At 42.3% G+C, this 12,925-nt stretch overlaps 1 protein-coding gene across 5 annotated transcripts in view; it reads right to left on the reverse strand.

Moving 5' to 3' along the window:
* Positions 1 to 925: 925 nt before the first annotated feature.
* Positions 926 to 12,925, reverse strand: part of LOC119844263 (zinc finger protein 436-like) — an 86,582-nt gene continuing 74,582 nt past the window's right edge. For all 5 annotated transcript variants that reach the window (XM_038374871.2, XM_043499125.1, XM_043499123.1 and 2 more), the window contains 3 exons: positions 7,302 to 7,418; positions 6,291 to 6,929; positions 926 to 1,225 (listed from right to left, as the gene is read on the reverse strand). In XM_038374871.2, the coding sequence (XP_038230799.1) occupies positions 6,298 to 6,929; positions 7,302 to 7,418 (749 nt within the window). In that variant the 3' untranslated portion in view covers positions 926 to 1,225; positions 6,291 to 6,297. The remainder of the gene's footprint in view (positions 1,226 to 6,290; positions 6,930 to 7,301; positions 7,419 to 12,925) is intronic.

Raw genomic sequence — 12,925 nt, forward strand, 5'->3', positions numbered from 1 at the left:
CATAGGCGCAGGGACGGCCAGGGATCTCTGTGCACTGCTCCCGTCCAGAGTGCTGACTCCACAGGTCCCATTGGCCTGGAACTACGGCCAATGAGAGCTGCAGGGGTGGTGCCTGCTGGCAGGGGCAGCGCGCAGAGCCACCTGTCACCGTGCCTCAGTCATAATGGAGAATACCAAATTCAGGACAAAAAAGAAAAGGAGTACTTGTGGTACCTTAGAGACTAACAAATTTATCTGAGCATAAGCTTTCGTGAGCTACAGCTCACTTCATCAGATGCATCTGTAGCTCACGAAAGCTTATGCTCAAATAAATTTGTTAGTCTCTAAGGTGCCACATGTACTCCTTTTCTTTTTTGCGAATACAGACTAACACGGCTGCTACTCTGAAACCTAAATTCAGGACAAACTCAGAAAGAGGCCAGACACACCCCACAACTGGTGGTTATTCTCCCATAAGATATATCAGACCAGCAACAAAAGTAAACTTCTGTTTCACCACTCTGGCTAACAAAAAGTCAGAAAAGCAGGTTCCTAAGGTATTCCAGTCCTTGTATCACCACCAAAAGCACTAAACTTAATGATGAGTGGTTATTTAAAACCAATTTCATCAACCAAAGGGTTCTTCTGATCCCAAAGGACCAGCCACACACCCAGGTCAATATAGAACTCAGATCTTACCCAATAAACATGCTGGTGCCAATCCTTTAGTATCTAAAATCTAAAGGTTTATTTATAAAATGAAAGAAAGAGATGAGAGTTAAAATTGTTTAAAAGAATGAAATACATACAGTAACTGCAAAGTTCTTGGATCAGGCTTCTAGCAGTGATGGAATAAATTGATGGCTTATTAAGTCTCTGGTTGCTTCCAAATCATTGGAAGGTCCTCGGTCCATTGGTTAGAATGCTCCCATTAGTGTAAGTCCATATTCCAGTGGAGATGTTTCCAGGGCTTTTATAGCTTCTGCGAAGTGAAGGGAAACCCATTGTTCTAGTTTGTGGAAAATTACAGGTAACAAGATGGGGTTTGGAGTCACATGGGCAAGTCACATGTCAATGCCTGCTTCGCTTAGTTATAGCAGAGGCCATTACCCATACTTTAGTTAGAACGTTCACAGGAAAATCCATCAGGCATGGATAGGAGTCTTCCACAGTCCACTGTGAGTTCAGTGTTCTTTGATGGGCCATTCAACTTGAATAGTTCCTTCACAGTGTGCTGGCTAAATATCTTGTGGGAGTTACCACAGGAGCAAACATGTAGTAATACAGGTACATAGTTAATATTCATAACTTCAGGTACCAAGACAATACATGCATAGAAATAGCATAAGCATATTCACCAAATCATAACTTTTCCATTGACCCCTAACTTGACACACTTTGTACAAGATTTGTTGCAATTATATAACAGTACAATGATCTATATGAGCATATTTTAATTATATGTCACAGCCTGGCCGCCCCTGAGCCTAGGAGTCGGACACGTCGGCCGCTTCCGGAAGCTATCTAAGGTAAGTACTGCCCAGCCGGAGCCCGCTCCCCATACCCCCTCCCGCCCCCAAATTCCCTTCCAGAGCCCTCACCCCACACCCCAACTCCCCACCCCAGGCCTAAGCCCTCTCCTGCACCCAAACTCCCTCCAAGAGCCCCCTCCCCCTCCCACACCCCAATCCCCTGCCCCAGTGCTGAGTCCCCTCCCACACTCCGAACCCCTAGGCCCCAACTCCCAGCCCATAGCTCACACCCTCTCCCCCTTCCCAGCACAGTGAGAGTGAGGGTGTTAAACAGTGAGCAAAGGAGGGAGAAGGATGGAGTGAGTGGGGGATGGGGACTCAGAGAAGAGGTGTGGCAGGGGCATAGCCTCGGGGAAGGGGCAGGGCAAGGATGCTTGGCTTCCTGCGATTCAATGTCAGCCTAGCAGTATTCAAGGTTATGTGAATATTTTCATTGGTGTAACTATATCAGGAGATGTAACTAGATTGATTTTTCGTTGCCAAGGTGCAGGCTGTCTCATAGATAAGCCTTAGTCAGATAAATCTTGCAGGAGGATACCTTAAACCACTAAAAACCAATGCAAAACCTTGATATAAAATGTCAAGGAGAAGAGTCCTTGCAAGATTCATGTGAGCAATAATTTCGATAGCAAATCCCATAACTGTGGCATTGTATATCAGTGATGAGGTAGAATGTAAAAAATAAGAAGTGATGCAATGGATAAGACGGAGTCCGTCTGGGCAAAAATTACATTGGGGAAGATAAGTAGTAAAGCCTCTCCTACGATAGTGCTTGGGGTGTGCTATAGACCTCCGGGATCTAATTTGAATATGGATAGAGCCCTTTTTAATGTCTTTAATAAAGTAAATACTAATGGAAACTGCGTGATCATGGGAGACTTTAACTTCCCAGATATAGACTGGAGGACCAGTGCTAGTAATAAGAATAGGCTCAGATTTTCCTAGATGCGATAGCTGATGGATTCCTTCATCAAGTAGTTGATGAACCGACTAGAGGGGATGCCATTTTAGATTTAATTTTGGTGAGTAGCGAGGACCTCATAGAAGAAATGGTTGTAGGGGACAATCTTGGCTCAAGTGATCATGAGCTAATTCAGTTCAAACTAAATGGAAGGATTAACACAAATAAATCTGTAAATAGAGTTTTTGATTTCAAAAGGGCTGACTTTCAAAAATGAAGGCAATTAGTTAGGGAAGTGGATTGGACTGAAGAACTTCTGGCTCTAAAGGTCGAGGAGGCCTGGGATTACTTTAAATCAAAGCTGCAGAAGCTATCGGAAGCCTGTATCCCAAGAAAGGGGAAACAATTCATAGGAAGGAGTTGTAGACCAAGCTGAATGAGCAAGCATCTTAAAGAGGTGATTAAGAAGAAGCAGAAAGCATACAGGGAGTGGAAGATGGGAGGGATCAGCAAGGAAAGCTACCTAATTGAGGTCAGAACATGTAGGGATAAAGTGAGACAGGCTAAAAGTCAAGTAGAGTTGGACCTTGCAAAGGGAATTAAAACCAATAGTAAAAGGATCTATAGCCATATAAATAAGAAGAAAACTAAGAAAGAAGAAGTGGGGCCGCTAAACACTGAGGACGGAGTGGAGGTTAAGGATAATCTAGGCATGGCCCAATAGCTCAACAAATACTTTGCCTCAGTCTTTAATAAGGCTCAAGAGGATCTTAGGGATAATGGTAGCATGACAAATGGGAATGAGGATATGGAGGTAGATATTACCATATCTGAGGTAGAAGCAAAACTCAAACAGCTTAATGGGACTAAATCGGGGGGCCCAGATAATCTTCATCCAAGAATATTAAAGGAATTGGCACCTGAAATTGCAAGCCCATTAGCAAGAATTTTTCATGAATCTGTAAACTCAGGAGTTGTACCAAATGATTGGAGAACTGATAATATAGTTCCTATTTTTAAGAAAGGGAAAAAAAAGTGATCCAGGTAACTACAGGCCAGTTAGTTTGACATTTGTAGTATGCAAGGTCCTGTTAAAAATTTTGAACGAGAAATTAGTTAAGGACTTTGAAGTCAATGGTAAATGGGACAAAATACAACATGGTTTTACAAAAGGTAGATCGTGCCAAACCAACCTGATCTCCTTTTTTGAAAAAGGAACAGATTTTTTAGATAAAGGAAATGCAGTGGATCTAATTTACCTAGATTTCAGTAAGGCATTTGATACCGTGCCACATGGGGAATTTTTAGTTCAATTGGAGAAGATGGGGATCAATATGAACATCAAAAGGTGGATAAGGAATTGGTTAAAGGGGAGACTGCAATGCGTCCTACTGAAAGGCGAACTGTCAGGTTGGAGGGAGGTTACCAGTGGAGTTCCTCAGGGATCGGTTTTGGGACCAATCTTATTTAATCTTTTTATTCCTGACCTTGGCACAAAAAGGGGGAGTGTGCTAATAACGTTTGCAGATGATAAAAAGCTGGGAGGTATTGCCAATTCAGAGAAGGATCGGGATATCATACAGGAGGATCTGGATGACCTTGTCAACTGGAGTAATAGTAATAGGATGAAATTTAATAGTGAGAAGTGTAAGGTTATGCATTTAGGGATTAATAACAAGAATTTTAGTTCTAAGTTGGGGACGCATCAATTAGAAGTAACGTAAGAGGAGAAGGACCTTGGAGTATTGCTTGATCATAGGATGACTATGAGCTGCCAATGTGATCTGGCTGTGAAAAAAGCTAATGCGGTTTTGGGATGCATCAGGAGAGGCATTTCCAGTAGGGATAAGGAGGTTTTAGTACCATTACACAAGGCACTGGTGAGACCTCACCTAGAATACTGTCTGCAGTTCTGGTCTCCCATGTTGAAAAAGGATGAATTCAAACTGGAGCAGGTACAGAGAAGGGTTACTAGGATGATCCGACGAATGGAAAACTTGGCTTATGAAAGGAGACTTAAGGAGCTTGGCTTGTTTAGCCTAACTAAAAGAAGGTTGAGGGGAGATATGATTGTCCTCTATAAATATAGCAGAGGGATCAATACAGGAGAGGGAGAGGAATTATTTCAGCTCAGCATCAATGTGGACACAAGAACAAATGGGTATAAACTGGCCACCAGGAAGTTTAGACTTGAAATTAGACGAAGGTTTCTAACCATCAGAGGAGTGAAGTTTTGGAATAGCCTTCCAAGGGAAGCAGTGGGGGCAAAAGATCTATCTGGTTTTAAGATTCTACTCGATAAGTTTATGGAGAAGATGGTATGATGGGATAATGGGATTTTGGTAAGTAATTGATCTTTAAATATTCAGGGTAAATAGGACTAATCCCCTGAGATGGGATATTGGATTGATGGGATCTGAGTTACCCAGGAAAGAATTTTCTATAGTATCTGCCTGGTGAATCTTGCCCATATGCTCAGGGTTTAGCTGATCGCCATATTTGGGGTTGGGAAGGAATTTTCCTCCAGGGCAGATTGGAGAGGCCCTGGAGGTTTTTCGCCTTCCTCTGTAGCATGGGGCATGGTTGACTTGAGGGAGGCTTCTCTGCTCCTTGAAGTCTTTAAACCATGATTTAAGGACTTCAATAGCTCAGACATAGGTGAGGTTTTTCGTAGGAGTGGGTGGGTGAGATTCTGTGGCCTGCGCTGTGCAGGAGGTCGGACTAGATGATCAGAATGGTCCCTTCTGACCTTAGTATCTATAAATCTACGAAACTGTGAATATTCTCTCCAGTTGACTGAATTGCTTTTGAACTTTCCCATTTCTTCATGGAGCGGAGAGAAAAAACAAAAAATAAGGAAGAAATTACCTACTGAAGCAAATGGGAATTTGTCTCAAAGTCCCCAATAAATCTGCTAGAGAAAACTAATATCCAGTTGTGTAACCAAATAGCCTTTAAGAAAGAGAAAAATCTACCAGAGATATAAGACATTTTCCGTTTCAGACAGAATGAGATTCTACAGTAGGTTTCAACTGATGACTCAGAATCAGGGCCACAGATTTTCCCATTGCATTGTCCTCTGATCCACTCAAACCTGCTTCACTCACTGCAGCCTCATTATTATTGAGTTGCATTATTTGCAAAAGTTTTAGCATCATGATAATGGTTTGTCTAGACTAGGAAATGTGGAGTACATTAGGACAGGACAAGGGGAAATATACTGGCTAACCCACAATAGTATACTTGGGCCATGTCAGTATAGAAAACAGCTGTGATTTTACATCTGGGTAGCTCACTGGAGCTAGCTCACTACAAAAACATGCTAATGGAGAAAAGCCTCAGGTAGATTTTACCACAATCCGACTAACTGACGTCATTTGTATTTCACCAACCTGGTGCTGATGTGCATTCCGAATAAGAAGGACTTATGCTCCCATGACTCACAGAACAAAGAAGATGATAGAAAGGGTCTTTGGGGATTCACCCAAAGAAGGGCAACCTGCAAAAAGCAAAACTGGACAACCCACCTGGGGGAGCAGAGGGACCACAATGAAGTAAACGGCACTAACAGCCTAAATACCAAAAATATTAAAGAAAAAAACCACATTTTGTTAGTCCTAGATAAGGTATTTATGGTGTTTATCTCCTTTGTGGCTTCACTGAAGATAAATAACGTGTGACCTCTGATAGAAGCTTTTGTCCCACTCTCAGAACATGTATAAGGTGTCAATCCTGTGTGGACCATTTATTATCTCCTAAGGTCTGAGTGGTAAATGAAAGTTTTCCCGCATTCACAACATTCACAGGGTCTCTGTCCTTTCTGGAATCTCTGACGATTAATAAGGGCTGATCGAACAGAAAATTTTTTCTATACTCACAGCATTCCTAGGGCCTCTCACAAGCATGGATTCTCTGATGTCTACTCAGGGTTGAGCTCTGAGAGAAGGTTTTCCCGCACTCACAGCATTGAAAGGGTCGCTCTTGGGTGTGGGTTCTCTGATGTCTAATAAGATGTGAGCGTCGAGTGAAGGCTTTCCCGCACTCACAGCATTCATAGGGCCTCTCTCCTGTATGGATCCTTTGATGTACAATAAGCTGTGAGCGCCAAGGGAAGATTTTCCCACACTGGCAGCATTCATAGGGGCTAGTGCCTGAGTGGGTTCTCTGATGTCTGATAAGGTCTGAGCGCCGAGTGAAGGTTTTGCCACACTCACAGCATTCATAGGCTGTCTCTCTTGTGTGGATTTTCTGATGTAAAATAAGGTGTGAGCATCGAGGGAAGGTTTTACCACACTCAGGGCATATGCTTTTTCTCTCTTCCATAAGGATTCTCTGCTGGGCTGTGGTTTCCTTGAGGTCCTTGTGATTTTCCTCACAACTGAAGGATTTACTCACTTTCTCCCCTGGTGGGGACATGTTTCGTTTAATTCCTTGTGATAATCCCCCATGCAGTTCCACATGCTCATCATCTTCCTGCTGTGGATTCTGCTCCTTGTTCTCACTGACCATTCCATCATCTGCAAGGACAAAGAGAAACCTCAGAAGAAGAGATGGAAAAGGGGAGAAGAAACCAAAGGAAGTGCTGGAGAGATGGGGGAAAAAATCAGGAAATTACTTCCCCCAAACTCGTTCCCAGAGGGGAAAGAGGAGGGGATCAACTGTTGTCTGAGATCCAATTCCAATGCTCAGGATGAAGGCAGGTTAGGAACTGAACTATTGCCACGTGTCAGCCAGGATGGGTAGGAAGCCATGAGCGATATCTGCTCTGAGGATACGACACATGCTCGGGGACAATCCCCAACTCAAAGAGCTCTCAAGGTCCTGGTAGGGAATCCCAGCTGTATCCTTCAGGCCCATACGGTATTTGAGTTGGTCTAATGATTCCTCACCTGTGCAGGTTTCTGTCAGGATCTCTTTTTCCTCCGAGTCCTGGAGATCTGAGACCCAGAGCTCTTTCCCTGGTTCCAGCTGAGACATCACCTCAGGTTTGGAGACGGGAAACCCTGCTGAGATGAAAGAAAATAAGTGAGATCAAGTGAATTCATGGGACCTTAGTCACAAAGAATATGGCCTTTTTTTTAAACCCCTGCTCATTTTAAAGCACTGAAAATCTCAAGCCAGCTCTCGAGGTGTTCAAAGGCACCAGACACTCTGCTTATAAGGGGATTTACTACTCACCTCTGCTGGTGCACACACAGCCAGACACTCCTCATCAAAGGGGCTCCTGAAACCTAGAGAAAGTAACTCCAACTTATAGAAAGCCAAGGGGAAGAAGTCACCTTGGAACTGCTTCTTACTTAAAGAGAGACCCCAAGGGAATGAGAAAGTCATAGGGGAACTGGGACTGGGGAGCATGGGTTTGTGGGGCTCAGCACAGTAAGGAATGGGAAAGAATGAAAAATCACTGAGTCCAGCATGTCAGGGGTGTTAGGGATCAGGAAAGCACATTTTGAAAACTTAGGGAATATAGCGAGTCAGGTGAAATAGAAAAGAACATGAAAATCTCATAAAGTATAGGCAAGGTTATAGAATGATAGAATCATAGAGATGTTGTGCCAAAAGGGATTCCAAGAGGTCATTTAATCCAGCCCATGCACTGAGGCAGGAACAAAGAAACCTAGACCACCCCTGAGAGGTATTTGTCTAAGCTGTTCTTAAAAGCTTCCAAGATGGGGATTTCACAACTTCCTCTGGAATCTGACTCCAGAACTTAATTATCCTTGTAGTCACAATTATCTTCTTAATATCTAACCTAAATCACCCTTGCTGCACATTAAGATACAGTACAGTCTTTCAACCAGTTTTGTACCCACTTTACAGGGGGGAGCGAGTGCAGGCTATACATCAACGGGAACTGGGCAGGGATTCTCTCAACAGGCTGGGATCCCCTGCAGCTCTAGATCCCTAAAACCACCCCTCCCTTCCCCCTACTAACCCCACCTACCAGGTGTCCCTTAGGCCACTCAAATGTTAAGCTGGTCCATCACTCGGGGGGGGGGGGGTGTGAAAAATCCACACCCCGAGTGACATAATTAAGCTGACTTAACCCCCAGTGTAGACTGCGCTACAGAAACGGAAGAATTCTTCTATCAACCTAGCTAGCACCTCTTGGGGAGGTGGATTAACTACAGCAATGGGAGAATCCCTCCCCCTCGCTATCGTTAATGTCTACACTGAAGTGCTAATGCGGTGCAGCTGCAGCGCTGCGGCTGTGCTGCTGTAGCATTTGAAGAGTAGACAAGCCCTTAGTCCTATTTCTCCAACCCCCCTGTGGTGGAGTTGGAGCTGCTCTGCAATAATTATGAGTACTGTCAGTTGTCCTGGATACTGGGATATTTACTGTATGCGTATTTTGTAGAGCTGTCGATTAATCGCAGTTAACTCACACGATTAACTCAAAAAATTATCAAAAAGAAAAGGAGTACTTGTGGCACCTTAGAGAGTAACAAATTTATTAGAGCATAAGCTTATGCTCACGAAAGCTTATGCTCTAATAAATTTGTTAGTCTCTAAGGTGCCACAAGTACTCCTTTTCTTTTTGCGAATACAGACTAACACGGCTGCTACTCTGAAACCTCAAAAAATTATCGTGATTAATCGCACTGTTAAACAATAGAATACCAATTGAAATTTATTAAATATTTTTGGATGTTTTCTACATTTTCAAATATATTGATTTTAATTAGAACACAGAATACAAAGTGTACAGTGTTCACTTTATATTATTTTTTATTACAAATATTTTCACTGCAAAATGATAAACAAAACAAATAGTATTTTTTACTTCACCTCATACAAGTACTGTAGTGCAATCTCTTTATCATGGAAGTGCAACTTACAAATGTAGGGTTTTTTTGTCACATAACTGCACTGAAATACAAAACAATGTAAAACTTGAGAGCCTACAGTCCACTCAGTCCTATTTCTCGTTCAGCCAATCGCTAAGACAAACAAGTCTGTTCACATTTATAGGAGATAATACTGCCCACTTCTTAATTACAATGTCACCTGAAGGTGAGAACAGGCGTTCACATGGCACTGTTCTAGCTGTCATCGCAAGATATTTACATGCCAGATACGCTAAAGATTCATATGCATCTACATGCTTCGCCATCATTCCAGACGACATGCTTCCATGCTGATGACGCTCATTAAAAAAATAATGCGTTAATTAAATTTGTGACTGAACTCCTTCGGGGAGAATTGTATGTCTCCTGCTCTGTTTTACCCGTGTTCTGCCATATATTTCGTGTTACAGCAGTCTTGGATGATGACCCAGCACATGTTCTTCATTTTAAGAACAATTTCATGGAAAATTTGACTAAAGGCAAAGAAGATACAATTATGAAATTGCTAAATATATCTACAGCACTTGATGCAAGATTTAAGAATCTGAAGTGCCTTCCCAAATCTGAGAGAGACGAGGTGTGGAGCATGCTCTCAGAAGTCTTAAAAGAGCAACACTCTGATGCAGAAACTACAGAACCCAAACCACCAAAAAAGAAATTCAACCTTCTGCTGGTGGCATCTTTCTCAGATGATGAAAATGAACATGCGTCGGTCCGCACAGCTTTGGATCGTTATTGAACAAAATCCATCATCAGAATGGATGCATGTCCTCTGGAATTGTGGTTGAAGCTTCAAGGGACATATGAATATTTAGCACATCTGGCATATAATATCTTGCCATGCTGGCTACAACTGTGCCATGCTAACGCCTGTTCTCACTTTCAGGGGACATTTTAAACAAGAAGCAGATAGCATTACCTTCTGCAAATGTTAAAAAAACTTGTTTGTCTGAGCAATTGGCTGAAAAAGAAGTAGGACTGATTGGACTTGTAGGCTCTATAGTTTTACTTTCGAATGCAGGGGTTTTTAGGTAAATAATTCTACATTTGTAAGTTCAACTTTCATGATAAAGAGATTGCACTACAGTACTCGTATTAGGTGAATTGAAAAATATTATTTCTTTTGTTTTTTTGCAGTGCAAATACTTGTAATGAAAAATAAATATAAAGTGAACACTGTACACTTCGTATTCTGTGTTGTAATTGAAATCAATATATTTGAAAATGTAGAAAACATCCAAAATATTTAAATAAATGGTATTCTATTATTCTTTGACAGTGTGATTAATCACAATTAATTTTTTAAAATCGCTTGACAGCCCTAATATTTTGGTTTACTTTAATAAGCGTCTGTAAAGAAAAGAAGCAGAAAGGGAAGAAGAATGGCTCAAGATGAGCCACAACATGGTAAACCTTGAAGGATTATTGAAGAGACAATACCAGAATGATTAGCTTTGAATATTCTAAATCCTAGCTCCAACCTGGCTTAGACAAACAGGACCAGAAGATCAAACTGACTGGAGCAGCTAAAAAAGGGAATCCCTCTTGGGAGGGGCATGGCTGTTCAGGCGATTGTTTGGGGGAATAGACAGAGTCAACAGGACCCTGCAGGGGTGTCTGAAGAATTTAGACTTGCCTCACTGACCATGGGGAGATGGAAAGTATTTAGGTAAGACACAGGTGTCAAAACTTTGTTATTTTAAAATCCTTTTACTTTTTTCTTTTTGCTCTGCTGCAAAGTAAAACAGCCTTCTTCAAACTCAAGTGGTGTTTGTCACTGCACACCACTAATCCCAGACTCCCAAAGGTGTCCGCACTCAGCCTGACATGCGGGGTAAGCACAGTGGATATGCTGGGTATGGAAGCCAATGGCCCTGTCTAGGAGAGGGAGAATGGCAGAAAACCACTTCAGGAGACGGAAAGGCATAAGGCTGACACCTTGTGGGGGAAGGGGAAAGAGATATAACTAGCCCTGTCACTCACCAGAACACCCATTCCCCTTTCCTCCCACTGCTCTCAGCCCTCCCTCCTTTGTGGTACCAAAGGGTCACCAGATACCCATCATCTCATCCCCTCCACTGCTCCCTGCTCTCCCTTTTCCCAAGGACTCTTGATAGGAACCCCACGCTGTCTTGTATCAGTTGATGGGCCCAGCTGACGGTCACACCCTCCATGGATGTGGGAAGTGATTATTGCAGAGCACCAGCTCTGACACAATTACAGTTCAGCACTACTTTCTGTTTATAAATTGTCAAATCTAACTGCTCTGAAATCCACATGTGTGCTCAGATTATTTTGGCATTTGCTACTCTCCTTGGCAGTGGTTCTGAAACTGGAGGTGAAAACCCCTCAAGGGGTCATGAAGTTATTTTGTGGGGGCCACGAGTACATGCATGAAACAGAGAGCAACTGCTATAAAATATATAATTTAAATCTTGGGTTTTAGAAAATTACACGCACCTTTCTGTTGCAATGTGTATTTACTTCCAAAAGAATTGTAAATATGTAACACAGAAGCATTGTTCCTAAACAAAATAAATATTTGTATGATCATTATTTTAGAGAAATTGGACTCTGCAGATCGTAGTATCGTGTGCAGGTTTGTTGTCTTGAGACGAAAAAGGTGGGTCTGAGACAACATTAGAGGGATTGAGCGTTCAGCAGTTGAAGACGTGCATTAAATTGCAGACCAATCAGAACACAGAGATGGTAAAAAAAAAATAAAGTTAATAATAATTTAACAGTTGGATAGACAGACAAACATGGCACTGGGGTTTTTTTTTGCAGGGGCTATAGTCACCCCAAATTTTGCCTTGGCTCCCCATAGCCACCCCTTCCAATGAAAAGGTCAAACGTTACTAAGAACTAAGGGTGGCATGGTATGACATTGTCATCCTTACATATGCAGTTTTGCGCTGCTACTTGCATCAGCGCTGCCTTCACAGCTGGGTGACCGGCCACTAGCTGCTGCTCTCCAGCCCCCTGGCTCTGAAGGCCACGCCTGCTACCAGCAGCAGCGCAGAAGAAAGGGTGGCAAAGGGGCACTAAGTCTACTGTGAAAAGTGTTATCGACAAAGTTTCTCCCCCGCAACCCTATTATTGAACAGTAACTATTTAAAAGAGTAACTTTTGGACTTACAACAATAATTCTATATAAATGTGTTTTAGTCTGAATTTATAAACAATGAGAACAGATACATTCATTAAATACAATATGGTAATAAATTTAGCATTTAAAATAGTGTTAAATATAAAAAAATGTGTTTTAAATTTATAAGGGGGGAGGTTGCACTCAGAGGCTTGCTGACTGAAAGGGGTCACCAATACAAAAAGTTTGAAAACCACTGCTCTATGGGCAAGCAGAGTATGGTTAGTGTTTACATTTGAGATTATTTGAGCAAGCAGTTCCTGAGATTCATCCCCCAGAACTCCCCCTCTCAGGATCTTTTTACACAACCCTCTTGCTCTTACAACATTTTGCACACACCTAGGCTGAAACCGTGCTAATGGTTCCCAGACTGATCTCATTTACTTGGCATTTATCTCAGCTAGTACAAGGTAACCTCCTGTAGGGCCTGGCTTACAACTATTTTGGGAACCAAATACATGGATATTTTGCCGAGTTCCAAGTAACTTACTGTGGAACTCTCTCTCCAGACATGTGA

The sequence above is a fragment of the Dermochelys coriacea genome, chromosome 16 (assembly GCF_009764565.3).
Source record: "Dermochelys coriacea isolate rDerCor1 chromosome 16, rDerCor1.pri.v4, whole genome shotgun sequence".
In the NCBI taxonomy this organism is placed as follows: domain Eukaryota; kingdom Metazoa; phylum Chordata; order Testudines; family Dermochelyidae; genus Dermochelys; species Dermochelys coriacea.